Here is a 20,264-nt window from a genome sequence, read left to right on the forward strand (position 1 = left end):
TTTTTATTGGGGGAAATGGGAGATTACCTTGTAATTAGGATTTGGGCAAATGTGGTTTTATTTACATATTAGAATGAAGTATGGTTCTCATATGAAGTTCAATTAACTGTGGAAAGAAAATGACATCATTGTGTATAGAATTCACTTTATTAAAGTGAGTTTCAAACAAATGCTATTTGGATAAATTTGGTGGGGGTTGATCCTGTAGATATATAGTATTAATAACTTATTTATATTTTTAAATAATACATCAAATTAGAACGCTCTCTCTTATCCCATGCCCTGGCGAGAGATGGCCATTGTTTTCTGGTTCACAGAAAATGGTGGCATTCACTAAGTATAACTAGAGATGTTCAGTGATGTCTTCCCATTTCTTTTTCTTTCTGGTGTTCTTTTTTTCTTCAGAAACCATGTGAGTATTTCTCATCCTAATGAGTAACAGGTAGTAGTCCCAAATGATGCATTTTCTTGAAATGTTTGTGCAGAAAACTGTCTATTTCCAAGTTCCTCAGGGAAGGTATCACACTACTGAGAAAGGACTTCACTTTGAACTAGGACATACTCCACGGTGAAGCTACATGAAACAGTGATTATGAAACAGGAAACACTGAAACACAACTTTTCTAGGCTAGTTATCTCTATGACAGAACTGACAGAACACAGACCCTCTTCTTCATAGTCTCCCTACCAGGGAAACTCCCCGCTCTGCCCCAAATCAGAAGCCATTGCACCAGTCTAAAGAGCTTTGCTTCTGAAGAAGTGAAACCTCATGAACCATAAGATGTAAATAAAAATAGGAAAATTATTGTTGCCTTGTATTAAAATAAACATGAGGAGACACATTGAAAAATAGGGAATAGACTGTGACGTGAAACATTAATTTTGGTCAAAGTGGGGATTTTGGGGCATGTATGTTCCATGCGAGTTTTAGGTGCTTCCCAATTCCATCTAGTCCAGAGAATATAATGACATGCACATGGAGGGCATCATTCATGTGAATAAGCACCTAGGGTCTAAAAGAGGTTGAGCTACAGTGTGTCCACAACACGGGCAGAGTGCTCTTCCAGGGGATCCTGGTAACAAGTATCACCAGTTGCTACAGGTGTCCTATTCCTGGCAGCACCGAGTATAATGCTGAGGATACAATAGGTGGTTAACAAGTGCAAATTAAACCAGGGAGTGTCTTGTCCATGTAGTTTTGGAAAGCTGGTGAAGGGCAGGTAGTGGGAATTTTAATTGCATCATAACCTTAAATTACTTTCATCATACAGGTATTTCTGTGGTACATACAGAAGAATGTGAAATTTATAGAGTTAACAGGCATTTATGAGAAAATAGGCCAGTATATTAAATTGAATAAAATATATGCCGCTGGAAAAATTATCCTGGAGTATTTATCAATGGCATGGGTGTCGATCCTCATGCTCACATAGCTGCTCCTCTGGCTTTTCCTCTGGGGGGAGCTCCTCTCCGAAGCCAAGGTCAGCTGCACCATCATCTTGTCTGGCTTCTCTCCATTCTCCGGTATGTAGTTGCCCAGGTCATTAACCTCCCCGTCACTGTAGCTGCCGTCCAGCATGACCCCGCGTGGCTGGGGTATGCCACAGGTGCAAGGAAGCTGCGAACACAGCAAACACACACTGGGATGCGAGCTCAGCTCCAGCTCTCAGAAGAAACCACATGCCAGTCGGGGGTTGCCTTTTCTAGTTTCTTTTATTCCCAGTTAGGGGCGGGGCATGGGAAAATAACGGTGTCGGCACTGCAGACACGCTAAAAGAGCAGGTGTCCTGTTTTGTTCCAAGTTTGCGGAGCGGAGCAACTCTGAGGGAACATCGCATCGTCTCAGAGACCAACCCCTGAAGGTTCATGATCAGATAATTGTCCTGTTCTCCCTGAGGTCATAAACTGATAGGAGCCCTGATAAGAATGTTTTCAGATAACATTACGTGTGTGTAGTGTGATCGGGTGGGGATTGAAACGTATAGCATTGTGGAAATAGTTTAGTCCTACTTAGTTCTAGTTCTCTGGAGGAAATAACCATTTGACTGCAGACAGGAGGAAGAAAGAAAAGCTGGGTGGGAGGGAAGATGATCCGGGGGTCACATATGAAAGGAAAGTTCTTAGAATGGAGAATGTGCTTCCCTGGAAGTTTTGTTTATTTGTTTGTTTGTTTTTTTAATTACACCTCTGGGTTCACAAATACTTGTTTCACCATGTTGAACTGCCATCTATTTTTAGCACTAAACAATGAACACCACCATGATTAAAGGGACTTTGTCTTAATTAACTTGGCTTAGCTGCTGGTATGTGATAGGTGCTAAATAAATATTTGAAAGACTGAAAGATGTAGCCCAGGGTAAATTTCCCACTCTTTTAACATATTATTTTGTTTGCTTTTCACACCAACTGGTGAAGTAGGTGGAGGAGGGGGTGTCACCACCCCAATTTACAGAGAAGGTCTGACCTGCTTACGGTCCTGAGCCGGACCAGGCTCTGTCCCTGAGCAGACACCTCACTTGTGGTAAGGTCACCTTCTCGCGCAGCTTGCGCTCCTTGCGCTCCTGCACGGTGGTCAGGTAGTTGACGGCTGCGTACTCCAGCACCGACAGGAACACGAACACGAAGCTGACCCAGAGGTAGATGTCCACCGCCTTGATGTAGGAGACGCGGGGCATGGAGGCGTTCACGCCCGTGATGATGGTGGACATGGTCAGCACGGTGGTGATACCTGCAAACAGAGTGAGAAATAAGCAGGCGTTTGCCTTTCACTGAACCCCTGGGGGAGCTTCATGCCTCTCTTCTTTGTCCCTTCTGCTCCTTGTGCCTAGAAATCTCCATCTCTGCCCCTCTGTCTAGCAAACACCAAATCATCTCTCAAGATTTAGCTTTTTTTTTTTAAGATTTATTTATTTATTTGAGAGAGCGAGAGCAAGAGAGAGAGAACAGAGGGAGAGGGAGAAGCAGACTCCTCGCTGAGCAGAGAGCTTGTCATGGGGCTGGATCCCAGGACCCTGAGATCACTACCTGAGCTGAAGGCAGACTCTTTACCGACTGAGCCACCCAGGCGCCCCTAAAGATTTAGCTTTTATGAAGCTTCTCCTGTTCCTCCACCTCTCATACTTACCCATTCCCCCCCTCCACATACTCGTGACACCTGTCTCACCTTGTCCTTCTGTAGAGAGCCCACCCTAGATATTTTTGGCAGCAAGATATTTATTTCCATTCAATTGGTTAAAACAGATTTATAGGGGCACCTGGCTGGCTCAGTCAGTAGAGCATGCGACTCTCAATCTCAGGGTTGTGAGTTCAACCCCCTACATAGAAATTACTTTAAAAAATAAAATCTTAAAAAATAGTAAATAAATAAATAAAAATAGAGATTATATATACAAGCAGGTATATATGTGTTTCTTTATTTTATTTTATTTTATTTTATTTTATTTTATTAGAGAGAGAGAGAGCATGAGAGAGAGGAGGATCAGAGAGAGAAGCAGACTCCCCGCTGAGCAAGGAGCCCGATGCGGGACTCGATCCCGGGACTCCAGGATCATGACCTGAGCCGAAGGCAGTCGCCCAACCAACTGAGGCACCCAGGCGCCCCTATATATGTGTTTCTTATAACTACTTCTCCAAAAAGGGGGAAAAGTGCACTAGGTATATTTCAGTACTTGTGTCCTTGTTGCTGGTGTAGAATCTTGCAGTCCTGGGCCTGTATTATCAGCTGTGAGAGCAATTCTGACAACCATCCCCATGCTGGACCTGGCTGCGCATTCAGCAATGTTGACTTGAGGATGCAGGGGTTAATTTTACCAAGAATGATGTTAACCTCATTTAGATTTTTAAAACATAGATTTTTAAAACTAGAATGTTTGTTTATTTAGCACAGTAACTGTTCAAGCTATAGAACAACTGTTAAAGGACAGGGCATTTGTCAGGGGTGTTTGCCTGGGATTTCAAATTAAGCTCAGAACATTTGCTTGGCAAATACCAAATCACAGGGGAATGGGGTCACCTTAAGGGCCAGCTCCAACTCAGTGTCACTAAAATCTGGGGGGGGTCACCCTCCCTCTTGAAGCCTCGGAACCATCTGAGCGATGGTGATGTGACTGAGTGGGTGTGACATTTAAGGTAAGGGAGAGAGTTGATGGCAAATAGCTATTCGTGAAATGCTTACGGAGTAGGGATTGTCAGACCTGAGTATGTATAAGAGTTACCGGGAGACCTTGTTCAAAATGTAGGTTCCAGTCCTTTCTCAGGGATTCTGACTCTATACATGTAGATGAGACAGGATTCTTCATTTTTAACAATTTCCCCCAGAGATTCCATTGCAAAGATCCCTTGGGCCTCCTTTAGAGAAACCCTGTTATAGAACGTGGTTTCCCTATGTAGGTAGGCAGAAAAAGCACCCACACACCAGGACCATCGACCCCGAACATGGTTCTAACAAAACTAAAGGTAGGTTGTTTGCATGGGCACACGTGGGGCCCTGGAAACAGTTTTGCCACATAGGGTCTTAATAATGGCATTTTACCTGTGAATCAATAACCTGGTGTTTCCAAGATATCATGCCAACAGGGGTTTAGAAACAATTTGAAATGAATGGTTTCATCTGGAAGAAATTACTTGCATTTTCAGGTGTCTGAAAGACACACTTGAGATGTTCCTTACCTAAAGGGACTCTGGCGGGCACAGCTCTGCGGTCAATCCAGAAGGACACCCAGGACAGCATGACCATCAGGGTGGCAGGAAAGTAAGTTTGGAGCAAGAAGAAGAAGATGTGGCGTCGCAACGTGAAGTTAATGTACAGACGGTTGTACCAGCCTGGGGGACACAGGAAGAAAAGATCACACACACCATAGCGACTCAGCTCCTGCACACAACCCATTCTATTCAGGGACTCATAAACGCCTTAGACACTTCACTGGAAACTTGCCATACCTTTACAGAGTGGAAGTGAGAAAAACCATGGGATAGAGTGATTATGATAACCTACACCACATGGGTGAGTCCCTCTCAAGACATCTTTGGCCCCTGTCCTGTACGGAAAGGAAGCCCCTTGACAAGTCCATTTAAGACTCTTGTTACTCATCGTTTGGGGCAGAGTCCAGCAATGTCACCATCACTTGGCTGCTTGTTGGAAATGCAGACTCTCAGCCCCACCCCAGATCTACTGCATCATAATCTCCTTTTTTAACAATACTCTCCACATGATTTATATGCATGATAAAGTTTGAAAAACATTTATTTAAACAAGCCCCTTTAGATTTCTTTATGGAGGACAGTGATTTAAAGTTGAAATACCAAGCTAACCCAAACATTGCATTTAGGAACAGCGAACGATCACAGATGCAGCTATGCTTTAGCTCTACCCTTGTGTTCTCTACAAGGAGGAAATACGCATGGAGGCGTTCAAAGGAACAAGAGAAAGATGGAAGGAAAAGGAAAAAGCAGGATAAACCGGGGATGACGAGGACTGAACATGAAATGGAGACTTGGCAACACTAACTTGAAAGCCTGGCATCTTGGACAATCATAATGCAATGGTTATCATCGTAAAGCAGTCGCAGAGAGAGACTGGAAGTGCTGTAGACTGAATGTGTTCCGCCCCAAATCTGTATGTTGAAACCTAATCCTCCATGTGATGGTATTTGGAGGTGGGGCCTTCAGAAGTGATTACATCATGAGTGGGATTAGTGCCCCTCTAAAAGAGACCCCAGATTGCTCCCTTGCGCCTTCCCCCATGTGAGGACACAGCGAGAAGGTGGCTGTCTATGAACTAGGAAGCAGGCTCTCATCGGACACTGACTCTGCCAGCATCTTGATCTTGGACTTCCCAGCTTCCAGAACTGTGAGAAGTAAATTTCTGTTGTTTAGAAGCCACCTGGTCTACGGTATTTTGTGATAGCAGCCCAAACAGACTAAGACAAGAGGAAGTGTCAGAATGCTAAGGATGAAGTGGGGGTCCCCCAAAAACCAAGACTCCTGAGTGATGTGTACAGAAGATGAGATATGCTGGATTTCCGTGATATGCTGGGAGTAAAAGAGTGCCCCCTGTTACAGATTAGAAGACTTAAAAGGTTGCACTTCCTGTGCAGTCATGCAGTGTTTGGGCAATAGAAACTACATAAAGAGGGGCGCCTGGGTGGCTCAGTCGGCTAAGCATCTGACTCTTGATCTCAGCTCAGGTCTTGATCTCAGGGTCATGAGTTCAAGCCCTGCGTTGGGCTCCACGCTGGGCATGGAGCTACAGGCAGGCAGGCAGGCAGGAAGGAAGGAAGGAAGGAAGGAAGGAAGGAAAGAAAGAAAGAGAAAGAAGAAAGAAAAAGAAAGAAAGAAAGAAAAAGAAAAGAAAGAAAGAAAGATAGAAAGAAAGAAAGGAAAGAAAGAAAGAAGAAAGAAAGAAAGAAAGAAAGAAAGAAAGAAAGAAAGGAAGAAAGGAAGGAAGGAAGGAAGGAAAGAAGGAAGGAGGGGGAAGGAAGGAAGGAAGAAAGGAAGGAGGGAGGGAGGGAGGAAGGAAGAAAGGAGAGAGGGAGGGAGGGAGGAAGGAAGGAAGAAAGAAAGAAAGGAAGAAAGGAAGGAAGGAAGGAAGAAAGGAGAGAGGGAGGGAGGGAGGAAGGAAGGAAGAAAGAAAGAAAGGAAGAAAGGAAGGAAGGAAGGAAGAAAGAAAGAAAGAGAGAGAGAGAAAGAAAGAAAAAAAGAAAGAAAGAAAAAGAAAGAAAGAAAGAAGAAAGAAACTACATAAAGATTTGAATAATATCATCCTGAAGGGTGATTAGTCAAGACCGAGGTAAGGGTTGGAGAGAGCTGTTCACCTCAGGGCCAGAAGGAAGAGCACAGGCAGGCCTCCAGGCAAGGAGGGGTGGCAAGCCCATTCCCACCTGAGCCTGGAAGCTCACAAGGTCATAAAGAGGGCCTGTGCAAGCAGTATAGTTAAGAGAGAATTCGTTCCAGGAAAAAGAAAAAGAGAGAGAGAGATTAGTTGAGTAGGACAGAGAGAATGGAAATCAACAGAGCTAAAACTGAACTGTTTCTTGCCTACAGAGGAGGGGGTTCTGGGAATCCTACGGGGGGTGAGATGTTAGCTGCTAAACTGGCAAAATGATTGGCTCAAACAAACCTCCTCACCTCGCTTATGTTTGAGGCCTTATTAATATTTTCTAGCTTATCACTTCGGTGCTTTGGTGGTGTGCACGAATCACCTCTCCGCCGGTGCTTGCCACCCCCTAGAGCCGACTTAGGATTTCCACCTTTGGCTTCAAATCCACGTGGCACAAGCTCGGCTTGACAACCAATTCACACCTTCCCTAAAACAGAGGACGACCCACCCAGCCAGGCTAACCCCCACCTGTGCTGCTGTAGAAAGCCAGTTTAGTGGTGGTGTGGAATTCCTGAATGAGGAACTGGGAGAGCGAGATCCGCTCATCTGTCTTTAAGGAGTCGTTGCCTTTTTTCCAGTACAGCATGAGGTCGTCCTCCGTGTAGGCATCTGAAAAGATGGGAGACAGTGTCAGGCACAGGCACGCGGCCGGGGGGAGACGGCCTGTCTGTGGGGCTCCGTGGGAGCAGCTCCTGGTCTCCCACACGAACTCTTGGGATGGTGGTAAGAGAGTTTGAATAAACAAGCCACAGTCTAAACAAAGCAAAGCAACATTTAAAAAAGACAACTTAATTCTCCCCAGTCTTCCAGAAGTCATCAGAGCAAAGCCCTCAAGCCTAAATGCTCCTAATTCCTGCAAAAGCGTTCACCCCACAATTCAGCCTGCCATTTATTAGGTTAACACAGATGAAATTGCTATACTTGCAGAGCAGAAATGATGAGATTGTGGCAAAACTGCCTTACAAACCTCGGCTGATTTAGCCCTTTCTTTTCTCCTTCCAAAGTGTAGTAATGCATCCACTGATGCCGAATATCTTTAAATACTCGCAAGGTAATAAGGGCTGCATTCTAGCGAGAAAGGACCCATAAAGTGATGGCCGCAGAACACAAGTCCCTTCTCTTGCAGGCTTCCGGGTGCTCCTACCCAGGATAAAATCACAGTGAGTCCCCCAGAAAGGACCACGCCCTCTGGTGCTGCCACATCCTGACCCTCGCCTACTTTAGGTGAGCACACACGTTGACTCCAGGTGAGCAAACCTACCTGCAGCCTGGACAGAACGGAGGTAAAACCTAACAGTGGCCAGTCCAGTCTGCTCACGTGTTAAACAGTTCTTTCTGGAGCTCCCAGATGCCCTGTTTCATGCCTCTGTTTTATTCTATGTCTTACCCTTGACCTGTGTGACGGTTGGTTTCATGTATCCACTTGGCTGGGCTAGAGTACCCAGTTAATCAATCAAACACTAAATTAGGTGTTGCTCTGAAGATGCTTTGTGGACGGGATGCCTACAACCAGTTCACTTGAAGTAAAGGAGATGATCCAGGATAACGTGGGTAGGCCTGATCCAATCAGTTGAAAAGCCTTAAGAGCAGACCTGAGGTTTCCCCAAGAAGAAGAAATTCTGCGCGTGGAGGGCAGGCTCAGGTCCCACCCGGGGGTTCCCAGCCTGCCCTTCCCGCCAGCCCGCCCTGCGGATGGCAGACTTACCTCATCAGCCCCCACGCTCGTGCAAGCCAATTCCTTGCACTCAATATCTCTTACTATGTATCTCCAATATTCTGCTTCTCTGTGCATCCTACCTGATGAAACCTGGAAGACGCTCCATTCCCAATGGAGCTGCCTGGGTGTACTAGGGAAAGCAGGGTACTGGAGCCAATGAGTTAAGTCCTTAGTGCTATGTCCTCAGGCAAGTTACATCCTTCCATGTATAATGGAGATAACAGTAACCTTCTTCCAGGATCTGGTGAGGATGAGATGACAGCAGGTGGAAAGCTACTATGGTGTTGGTCCAGGGATTTATTACTCCCTCGGTCCTGGGATTTATTACTCCCTTTTCCCACAGTCAGTGCCCTATGGAGCTGTCCATTTGACCCCTGCATCAACATCCCTGCCCTCCTTGGCCCCAGATGGCTGGGGCCAGGGGATCCCTGACTCATTGCCACAAATGCAGGCAGGCTTACAAAGGTGCACTGTGTCAAAGAGATTCTTCACTAGGGCTTGGTCACCAGCCAGGAAGGGCCAGTGGGCGTGTGCTGGTATTCACTTGGAGGAGTGGGCCAGCAGGAGTTATGGGGGAGTCCAGACTGTGCCCACCAGAGGAAGCATTTGGGCAAAGATTGAAAAAGAGAGCAGTTGTGTAGAGAGCTGGAGATGCAAGTGAGCAGTCCTCGACGCTGCCTCAGTCTTGCTCTTCCTGGCTCTTAACCTGTGCAGGGCGTCCGTGTGTGCAAGTGTCCTGAGGCCCCTCAGTTGTGCCTGAGGCTCTCTAGCACCACCTATGTTCACCTTGGCAGTTCCCTTGGGCAATTGTTACCAAACTTGTTTTTGCCAAGAAATCTTTTTTTTTTTTAAAGATTTTATTTATTTATTTGAGACAGAGAGAATGAGAGACAGAGAGCATGAGAGGGAGGAGGGTCAGAGGGAGAAGCAGACTCCCTGCCGAGCAGGGAGCCCGATGCGGGACTCGATCCTGGGACTCCAGGATCATGACCTGAGCCGAAGGCAGTCGCTTAACCAACTGAGCCACCCAGGCGCCCAAGAAATCTTTTTTTCAACAGAAATCTTATTCAGAGGAACAATAAAACAGATCAAAAATGAGCTCACGCATTGGACGGCAGGTAGAAATAGCTGCACAAGGAGACACACATTTGCTGAGCCCTCTACCCCCCTCCCCAGCAGTTGCCCGGGTTCCCGCAGAACCAAGTTTAAAACCATTGCCATAGAGCATTTAAAAGGGTCAATTATGGGAACAGAGGTTTTAGTTTCAAATTTGTTCCTAATTTTCAAAATTACCCTGCACTTGGCTTTAATCTAAAAAAAAAAAAAAAAAAATCGCTTGAAAAAAACACGAGCCATGAATGAGGAGCACATGCTGTTCCTGCTACTGAGAGTTAGCGGTGTTGGGAATCACTCGCCATCTGTGTGCTGATGTCCTGGACAGTCTACTCACAGCTTTCAATTTCAAGGGAGCACGTTTGTGTGTCCAGGGGAAATCGGCTGAAGTCCATGTTGCACATTGCAGTCACTGTAACCCTAGAAACAAAAAGACAAAATACAAATTTTCAGAGGCTGCAAAATACAAGTGCAGAATGATGAACAGAAAAAGGCTCTGCTTCCTTCCAATATAACTGCCTCCTTATAATTCATAAGCCAAGTGTCAAGATTTAGATAGTCATTGTAGTACTCTGGGTTTTATGTTTAACTCCAGAGTGTCTCTACCAACTTCTATCAGATTCAAGCATATTAACGAAGCAATGGTCTCAATCGATATAAAAATGGGAAATAAAAACTCTTAGGACATTGTTTCTTAAAAGAAACCATAGGACCATATATTGTTCTCTGGTTTTAGATAAATTCAATTTGTTTCTGTTCTTTGATTGATTTTACCCATATTCAATATTTGTATACAACATATCAGAAATAATATTAATGAAACCCTTCTGCCAGTGGCCAAATTGGGCACTTTTTTTTTTACAATGTTGATATATTTATATTGATAATAATATCTCCTAGTGGGCATTGGTGTTTTTAGTGGATAATTCCATGGAGATCATTGGGTAATGAAAAGACACTGAAAACTTTTTTGTACCAGCATGCAAGCACTTGCTGGCCTCTGATGGTTTTGTTTCAGAGTTTACACAGGAAAATGGGCTTCTGCATCAAAGAATAAACAAACACAGATCATGAGTCACAGACGAAAGATCTCCTGTCCCGTGGGGAATCTCATGGCAGGACATGAGTAACAGTTATTGGCTGATACTGAACAAACTATTTTTCCTTCAACCACAAAAAAATTGCTATGTATAAGTTGTAGAAACTGTCTGGATGATTCATGGCCAAAAGGGGAAAAAAAAAATCACTTTTAATTGAAATGGAAATTTCAAGGGAAAGAGCTTTCTTGAAACTGAAGTATCCAAATATCTGCTTTATTTTCCCCGTTCCAGTTGAGTCTGGCATAGTTGTAATCTGAAAAGGATTGTCTATTGCTGGCAGCTGGGTAGCCTTATCTCCTCTGGAAATCCTGATAAACAGGGTGGATTGAGTGGGGAGGAGTCAGGATGGCAGCTGGACCCCTAATGGGTGGGCTTCTGTTTCTACTATGCCTAATGGCATCCCCAGCAAGAAAGAAACTAGAACCTAAGTTTGGTGACTTAGAGCTAATGAAATCTCAAATGTAGGAAGTTTTTGCTATCAACAAAAGGATTGAATATCTCTTCTCTTTGCATCAGGAACAGATATTTTTAGAATCACAGATATCAGACTGGTTCTTTGCACCCTGACTTGATGTTTTTCCAACTTGTAACTCACACACCACACATTAAGCACAGTTTGTGGTTTAATCCATACTGTTTATTTTTGTTTCCCCATGTCTCTTTAAATTGATTTATTGGGGTGCATCTGGATGGCTCAGTCGGTTAAGTGTCCGACTCGTGATTTCAGCTCAGGTCATGATCTCAGGGTAGTGAGATCGAGCCCTACATTGGGCTCTGCGCTGGGTATGGAGCCTGCGTAAGAGTCTTGGGAGAGAGTTGTGGGCATGCCATGAACCAGACAAATCTTTTCCTCTGCCCACAATCAAGGCATCTTTTTTTTTTCACTTAAATCAAACAAACCTATGATTTCATTTGCGATGAAAAATCAAAGCATCTGTTTTTAGCCACAAGGAGGCTCACTGACAACTTTGATTCTGAACACACAGGAGGTTTTCCACTTCCTTGTTTGTTATGTAGTGCTTCTGTGATCACATCCAGCGGTGTGCTGGACTAGACTTCATCTGGCTCAGGAAAGCTGCCTGCTAGATTTTCAGGAAGTTTGTAAGCTGGTTGTTTAACAGAGCCATTATTTTTTTTAAAAAAGAGTTTATTTTTAGCAATCTCTACACCCAACGTGGGGCTTGAACCCACAATCCCACGATCAAGAGTCACACGCTTTACTGACGGAGACAGCCAGGCGCCCCTAAATATAGCCATTATTAAAAATTAAATTATATAAACTCAAGCAACTTATATTTAAAACAAGCTAATAAATACTCAAAACTCATCACTTCTTAATTATTTTACTATTATTGATATGCCTGAGGTTATATCTATAATGTTTACTTGGTGGAAAATACTAACAGTGTGCTACGATGCATTCTTCCCAACTCTGCATTGAGTGACAACAGGTTGGTAGTTTGAAGTCAGCTGTGATGAGAGTATTTACACTACAGAAATCAGCAAATGCTACAAATCTGGGCTTGATTTATTGTTTTGTAGATTGTCTAGAATTAAGAAAGCAGATTAAACCAAAAATGTGTTATATCTTTTTGCTATACTATATAAATAGTATAAAAAATTAAGGATACAGTCTTCCAATATTTAAAAGCTATTATCCAATTCAGCAAGGAAGCTGCTATGTCTTTGATGAATGAATGAAATTCCTACATAGTCCTTGGCTGTTTCATTTTTGTCTTACTAAAGTAAACAAAAATAGGGGCACCTGGCTGGCTCAGTTGGTACAGCATTCGACTCTTGATCTCGGGGTTGTGAGTTAGAGCCCCATGTTGGGTGTAAAGATTACTTTAAAAAAATAATAAAGCAAACAAAAATATCAACAATCATTTATCCGATCTACACTCATTTGTAAATCACATAATCACAAAAATGTTTACAAACATTTATTCATAGCATGATTTTATAGAATTATTGTTGGCGATAGAATTATAAAAAATAATAGTAGGTTATATGTCAATTATATCTCAATAAAACTGGGAAAAATGGGATTTTATAAGAAATAGGAAATCATACTGAAGTTGTAAGTGTATGGATTTATAACAAAAAGTATTACATATATTGTTTCACTTATAAGTCATGTACTCTACATCCTTTGTATCAGCCATGTTTATAATAAGCTTTTGTACACATATGTATGCATACGTTCACCCCAGACAACCAGTAGTTAAATATTTACCAGCATACCAGTGGTCACGTGCATTACGGTCTAGTCTTGTGTGTCCCTGGTGGTGCCATCAGGTTGTGCTGTTTTGTGGGTGGTTTTTGAGCTTTAGGATGTCTTGACAGCCTGCCTCAGATGTGAGGACTCCAGGGAAAACCAACCCAACATGGCTGGGGGAAGGGACTGCACCTCCTTGACCCTCCTGAGTACTTCTATGGGGGCGGAGGCATTTTAAGCTGTGGAAAGGAGAACCCCATACCTCAACTCTGAGCCTAGCAACTAATTGCTTTAGGTCCCAAGCCAGGGTGGGTATTGAGGGGTCATCATAAATATTCCTTTGGAGGGTGGGGGCAGAAATTCAGCTTCAACATTGCCATCTTTGACCCAAAAGATACACTGTACCACTGTCCAGGCATCCCGTACTTAGACACTGGTGTATGGATTCGTCTTTACCGAAACAAAGTCTTTAAAACTGAAATACACCAGGGCGCCTGGGTGGCTCAGTTGGTTAAGCGTCTGCCTTCAGCTCAGGTCATGATCCCAGGGTTCTGGGATCGAGCCCCGCATCGGGCTCCCTGCTCAGGGGGGAGTCTGCTTCTCCCTCTCCCTGCCCTCCACCTGAGCTCTCTCTCTCCATCTCCCTCTCTCTCTTTCTTGAATAAATAAATAAAATCTTAAAAAAAAAAAACACAAACAACAACTGAAATGCACCATGAGCCCAGCACAGGAGGAGTAAATCAGCAAGCAGAGCCCCTTCTCCTTGAAGGCCTGCGGCTCATCTGCACACATCCATGCCCCCCCCCTCCCCGGGGAAGGGGGGCACCATGAGTTTCTAAAGCTGGCCGAGCAGTGAAAACCAGGCTGTGGCGCCTGTGTTTAAGGAAAGCTTCTCCAGGTCAGTGATTAACGAGCGCTTGAACATTTCTAAGGCATCTGTGCTCATAAGAAAAAAAGACTGTATTCTTCATATTTAAAAGTGACGCTCAGAATACCATTTAAAGTCATAAAGCAGCCCGGGATTTCCAGTTTTTCAGTAGGACACTGTGGTGAGAAAGGATACCAAACATGCCTGTGGCTGGTCAGGTCAGCTAAGAGAATTTCTCCTAGCCCAAGTTCTAAAATATACCTAAAAGATGGGAACTGAGACATCTAAGGAGGCAAGTCTTTCAGAAGAATACATTATCTATTTCGCTGAATCCCACTAGAGTCTACATAAAGAAAAGTAAATAAAACTTTGATTAAAGTTTTTAAATTAAAATAGAACCTCCAGGATAAGGCCTAAATCATAAGTATCAGCTGGAGAACTTCCCACAAATGTGTTTCTTTTTTTTTTTTTTTTAAGATTTTATTTATTTATTTGACAGAGAGAGAGTGAGAGCAGGAACACAAGCAGGGGGAGTGGGAGAGGGAGAGGGAGAAGAAGGCTTCCTGCCGAGCAGAGAGCCGGATGCGGGGCTCGATCCCAGGACCCTGGGATCATGACCTGAGCCGAAGTCAGACGCTTAATGACTGAGCTACCCAGGCTCCCCACACAAATGTGTTTCTGAGACTAAATAATTCCTTACAATTTTTTCTCGTGTGTAAAATTGGTCTCCCTTGACGTTGAAAAGGTGGCGCCTCCTGAGAGGTTAGAAGCTGGCTATTGAAAGCCAAAGAGCCAAACTGCCATTGTGGTTAATGACCTGCCTTTCCGCCCCTGCTTCAGGAGTCAGGGGACCTCCAGGTTAAGGGCAGAGCGCGGGCGCAGGGGGGCTGCCAGGGCCTTACCGGAGGCTGTAGAGAACTTTCCCGTCCGGCTGGACCCGCAGCATGACGTTGTCCGTGGTGGTGTCGTGGATGAAGGAGCGCTTGGAGTGCACGAAAAACATGTCGGGGACCCAGATCTTCTTCACTAGCCGGCCGTCAAACGTCATGCTGAGGTTGTTGGTGCTCGGGAAGGACAGCCTCTCGTCCTTCCAGTAGTGCCTCAGGTAGAGGGTCATCGTGAAGTCCTGGAGGGGAGGGGGAGAGAGGGGAACCCCACGCACTGAACCTACTGGGTGTCTGCAGGACCCGGGGCGCCCCGTGGAGCCATCACCTGGCTGGGAATGAAACCGCAGAGTCGAGGTCTTGCACCCGGTCCCTGGGGTTTGCTGCAGTAGGAGGAGGACTGCAGGGGAGGGACTCAGCCAGAGACTTCTGGCAGAACCCGTTTCCGCAGCCCATCCCCCGGCATCTGCCCCCACACTGGCAACGTACTGCCGCCAGCACTGCTGACCCTCAACGTGCTGGGGGGACGGGGTGGGTGGGAAGGGCTAGATAAGCACCCAGCTCCTTGGGCCCTCAGCTGGGATAACCCGGAGTGTGTTCTTCGCTGACTCTCGGAGCTCCCCCAGTGGGACTGAGATTCACAGTGGTAACTGGTTTGAAGGCAGAGGCCTTTTCCTTTCTCCCCATCCCTGTCTCACCTCCCCCCACTCTCCTCATGTTCCCGGGGGTCACCTCCCAAATAAACTACTTGTGCTAGAATGTTTCTCTCAAGTCTGCTTTTTGGAGAACCCAAACTAAGATAAGGCTGTAAACAGTCCTGTAAGTCGAGGAGTTGTAGAACTTTCCATTTTCCCACCTAAACCCACTAACAAGGGAAAAAAGGGACCCCTTTCAGCTGTTCCGCATTTCCATATCCAGATACAGGATCTCCAGCTGTAGAACATCTGGCCATTGACAGCTGCAACCTTGGACCCTACTGTTTCTGTGGAGAGCCTTTGCCTAGAGAGCACATGCCCGTGGCAAGAGCCTAGGCACTGGAGGGAGATCAACTTTGCCATCCAGCTCTGTCTCATACCAATTGGGTGGCTTTTGGCAAGAGTCTTAACCTTCCTGAGCCACCTATAAAATGAGAATGGGCATTCCCATGGCCCGGGGAGTTGTGAGACCCAGTGAATTCGGGTGTGTGGACGTCCTGGCCCAGCACAGGCCCCGTGTGAATCCACCTGCCCACAGCCCCAGCAACAGAAGCGCTTACCATGTCGACCTCTGAGATACTGTCCAAGCTCTCCACCTGCACATCCACACCGACAGGAATGGCCGGACCTGCAAACGGGGCGTGGCAAGAACATTTATTCTTTTTACTTGAATTTTTACTACAGGCATGAGGAGCGTTCCCCCTGGAACCCGTTTCCTCAGCTTCCTGCCAGATTTGAAGGTTTGGCGTCCCCACATGTCAAGCTGAAGCGAAGCCAGAAATCAAAGGGTTGAATCATGGGCTGGCTCCCTGGAATATTCCAACAAAGGTTGCTGTTGTTTTGTTTTGTTTTTTAAAGCTTTTGTCTGAATCATTCAGGTGATTCTGAAACGATGAGCTTCCTCTGAAGCTTTCTTCTTTGGTTACACATGCTCATCGAAAGGTACAGTGAAGACCTAGCTCAAAGTTGGGTCTAATCTAAGGATTTACCCCCTAGCACGAGGTCGTCTACTTTATTCTTTATGTTTGCCTCCTGATTTTGTCATGGAAGCCAATGTCTCTGTCTGGCCATGAGAAAGGCACTGCTTGGTAAATAGGCACCCAGAACCAAAGCCACATTCAGGTCGTTTGCCAAGCCCACAGATCTGCATCTTTGCCACATGATGGAGTCGCTCCCAAGGGAGACATGATGCACCAGGGTGGCCTTGGAACATTAGAATTTTTTTTTTTTTTGGCATTTCTAGGCCATGAAAACGTAATATTCATCAAGAGAAGGAAAGCATTATAAAGGGAATAGATCGCTGCCCCTTTCTCTCCCTGGATGTGGGGCAGGCTTGGAGAACCCTTGGATTATCATGGATGGAGGTAAGTTTAGATCCAACAGCGGCAGGTTATGGATTGGATAGAGACCGCCTTCTAGAACCTGTTTATTCTTTGGGTGAAGGTGGCTGGGAGAAATAAAAAACTGAGAACAATTTCTAAAATAAATATTTTATTCCAGGAAGAAACCCATATGGATGAAAACCCTATTTGACACTGAAGGGGTTGAAATCCACCAGCTGCAGGCTAAGCTTCAAAGGGCTGTGACAGCCCTCTGCACTAGATCATTATTTTCTCAAGCTATTTTCATTTAATTAAACCCAGCAGACCACACTCTGCCCTCAGATTGACACCCACAGTCCCGTCTGCCAGCTCCCAGATGAGCACGAATTTAGTCGAAGGTTGTTATTTTTGAGCATTTTCAGGAGGCAGCTTTGGGCTGCAGCTGCCTGGTCTTCCCCTGGCCCGGCCCACAGCCAGCTGGCCTCACCGGTCCCCAGCCTTCCTGATGGAGCAGTGGCCGGACAACAGCTCAGCTAGGTAGCCTGGGAATGTGCTTAGCAGAGCTCACGGCAGGGCTGGGCAGCGGTGATGCTCAGAAGATGCTGTGGGCTCCGTCTTGGCCTCCAAGCACGATGGAGGCCGATCTGATTGGGGGAGAGCAAAGCAGGGTGGTCCCTTGGTTTGACTTCTACCCGTGGACAGGTGGACAGACCCCACCATGAGTGCATGTCTCCTACCTCCGAAGCCGGGCCTCATGCTGAAATCATGGTCGTCTATCCTCAGAAGCTGCTCTGACTTGGTCAGTGGCGATTTGGTGATATCAGGGCTTCGCTTCAGAATTGGGCTGCCAAGCAGGGAGAAACAGGTTCATCACAGATTCCAGTCAAGACAGATAAAAAAAAAATTTGCAGTCAGATTTGATCGTGACAGGTTCGATGGGATGTGTTATTTCTTCTTTTAAGCTATTGGATATTCTCTCTTCTTCTCTCCAGCTTTCTGGATAAATGAGCTGACCCAGAAGGTCCAAGGCTGTGGCTTAGAATCATAACTGAGGAACTTTAAAAATAACAATGCCTAGGCCCCACCTCAGAGATTTGGATTTAGGTGCTCTGGGAATGGGGCCTGACAATTGGTATTTTTAAAAGCTTCCCAGATGATTTTTTTTATTTATTTTTTTAAAGATTTTTATTTATTTATTTGAGAGAGAGAGGTAGCGAAAGAGAGAGAGCATGACCCGGGGGTGGGGGAAGATGGAGAAGCAGGCTCCCCGACAAGCAGGGAGCCCGATATGGGACTCAATCCCAGGATCCTGGGATCATAACCTGAGCCAAAGGCAGATGTTTAACTGAGCCACCCAGGTGCCCAAAAGCTTCCCGGATTATTTTATTTTATTTTATTTTTAAAGATTTTATTCATTTATTTGTCAGAGAGAGAGAGAGCACAAGCAGGGGGAGCGGCAGGCAGAGGGCTCCCCACTGAGCAGGGAGCTCGATGCGGGACTCGATCCCAGGACCCTGGGATCATGACCTGAGCTGAAGGCAGATGATTAACCGACTGAGCCACGCAGGCATCCCTTCCCAGATGATTTTAATGTGTAGCTAAGGCCGAGAACTGCTGGTCCTGGCCTTATTAAGAAGTCTAAACTCCCCCAAAGCGTTTTGGCCATTCTGGGAGAGTTTGAGCTGGAGGGGAGAGGCAGTGGGTGTGGGCAGAACTTGGTACCCTTGACCTCTATTGGCCCATTCTGCCCTTGGAAATGCCCACCATCCTTGTTCCATAGGAGGCAGCCTCTCGTTCTTCCCTTGCTGAATTACACTGATGGCTGTTTTATTTATTTTTTATTTTTTCTGAATAGGTAATCTATTTAAAGGGTTGGACAATTTTAGAAAAGGAAATGCAGTAAAAAGTTGACATCTTATCTCTGTTTCCATCTTTCCCATTCTCCCATCCACAAGTTCCTCTCTGAATGATTTGTCTCTGTCCGGAGTTTCTTATAGGTACAAGTAAATACAAATATATGTTCTTAGTTCTCCCCTTTTTAAAATCCAAAGTTAACATAGTATATAAACTCTTCTGCTTTTTCTTCTTTTATTTAAATATACTTCGGATTTTTTCCATATCTAAATATCTCAAGCCTCGGGGCGCCTGGGTGGCTCAGTTGGTTAAGCGACTGCCTTTGGCTCAGGTCATGATCCTGGAGTCCCAGGATCGAGTCCCGCATCGGGCTCCTGCTTCTCCCTCTGACCCTCCTCCCTCTCATGCTCTCTGTCTCTCATTCTCTCTCAAATAAATAAAATCTTAAAAAAAAAATAAATAAATACCTCAAGCCTCTTATTCTGCTTTACACTGTGTAGTGTTCCAGTACATGGATGCACCATAACTCATGTGACCATCCTCTATTGGTGGATATTTGGGTTGTTTCTAGTCTCCTGCTATTACAAACAAGGCTTCAGTGGCCTTGAACGGTCTTCATTCACCCATCAGCACCATCTCTAGAATCCAAAGAAATCATTGACTACCTTCCCAGCTCCTCCTTATGCTAACACCAGCTGTGCGTTCTCTTCAGGCTACCACCACACCCACCTCCTTTCCCCTGGAGGCAGTGGTTCCCAAACTTTGGCATGCATCAGCATCTCCTGGTGGGTTTGTTCAAACCTAGGTTCCCGAACCTCCCCTTTCCTCTGATGTTTCTGATTCAGTAGGTCTGGGCTGAGGCTCAAGAATCTGCACCTCTAAGACATTCCCAGATGCCACCAATGCCACTGCTCTGGAGACAACACTTTGAGAGTCACTGCCCTGGTTCCTTTTATCCTCGGTATGCATGGTTTCCTCCTTTATAATGACCTCAGTCCACCTTTAAGTCCTTTGCTATCTTCTTTCTTGAAGAAAACTTTCATCATTGTGGGGGGAAACAGTGGCTGAGAGACAGAGAAACTCTGACGCTGCCTACTCAGTGCGTTTAGGCAACGTGTTCCCTGAGACTCGGTTTCCTCAACCACTAGAAGGTAAAGCTCTGCGAGCTGACAAGGGCTGTGAGGAATAAATGAGATAATGTGTGTGGAAGTACTCTTCAGACTCCAAAGGGTTCACAAATGGAAGGAGCCACTGTCATTACTGAGCCGACAAGGACGTTTCCTTCTGAGGTAAGGAAGTGACTGCAAAGGAAGCAGCCCAGGGGAAGAATCGGAACTGTGAGCCAGGACCCAGCTACGCTGCTTCTGGATGTAAGGGAGGAAGACGCCGGGAACCTGGAGAGGAGGAAAACCGGTCCCCGTCACCTCCCGCATCCTCTCCCACCCAGCTGGAGCTGGGAGCCCCACCATCTTTTCCTTTCCAGTTCTCCCTTCCTCTGGTCTCCCACCTTCTGCCTCGTGCCCCTTGGCTGGGCAGGGGGGTGGGGGGGTGGGGGGTGGGGGGTGTTGCTGCTGAAAGTCACCACAGTTGAGGTGTGGGGAAGAGACATCTTTAGA

At 45.7% G+C, this 20,264-nt stretch overlaps 1 protein-coding gene across 1 annotated transcript in view; it reads right to left on the reverse strand.

Moving 5' to 3' along the window:
* Nucleotides 1-1,324: 1,324 nt before the first annotated feature.
* Nucleotides 1,325-20,264, reverse strand: part of GABRR1 (gamma-aminobutyric acid type A receptor subunit rho1) — a 32,224-nt gene continuing 13,284 nt past the window's right edge. The window contains exons 2-9 of the mRNA XM_034991394.1: nt 17,532-17,638; nt 16,033-16,100; nt 14,796-15,019; nt 10,045-10,127; nt 7,346-7,486; nt 4,669-4,821; nt 2,532-2,728; nt 1,325-1,618 (exon numbers count right to left, since the gene is read on the reverse strand). Coding sequence (XP_034847285.1) covers nt 1,325-1,618; nt 2,532-2,728; nt 4,669-4,821; nt 7,346-7,486; nt 10,045-10,127; nt 14,796-15,019; nt 16,033-16,100; nt 17,532-17,638 — 1,267 coding nt within the window. The remainder of the gene's footprint in view (nt 1,619-2,531; nt 2,729-4,668; nt 4,822-7,345; nt 7,487-10,044; nt 10,128-14,795; nt 15,020-16,032; nt 16,101-17,531; nt 17,639-20,264) is intronic.

This window comes from Mirounga leonina, unplaced genomic scaffold, assembly GCF_011800145.1.
Source record: "Mirounga leonina isolate KUSES-001 unplaced genomic scaffold, KU_Mleo_1.0 Mir_53, whole genome shotgun sequence".
Classification (NCBI taxonomy): Eukaryota; Metazoa; Chordata; class Mammalia; order Carnivora; family Phocidae; genus Mirounga; species Mirounga leonina.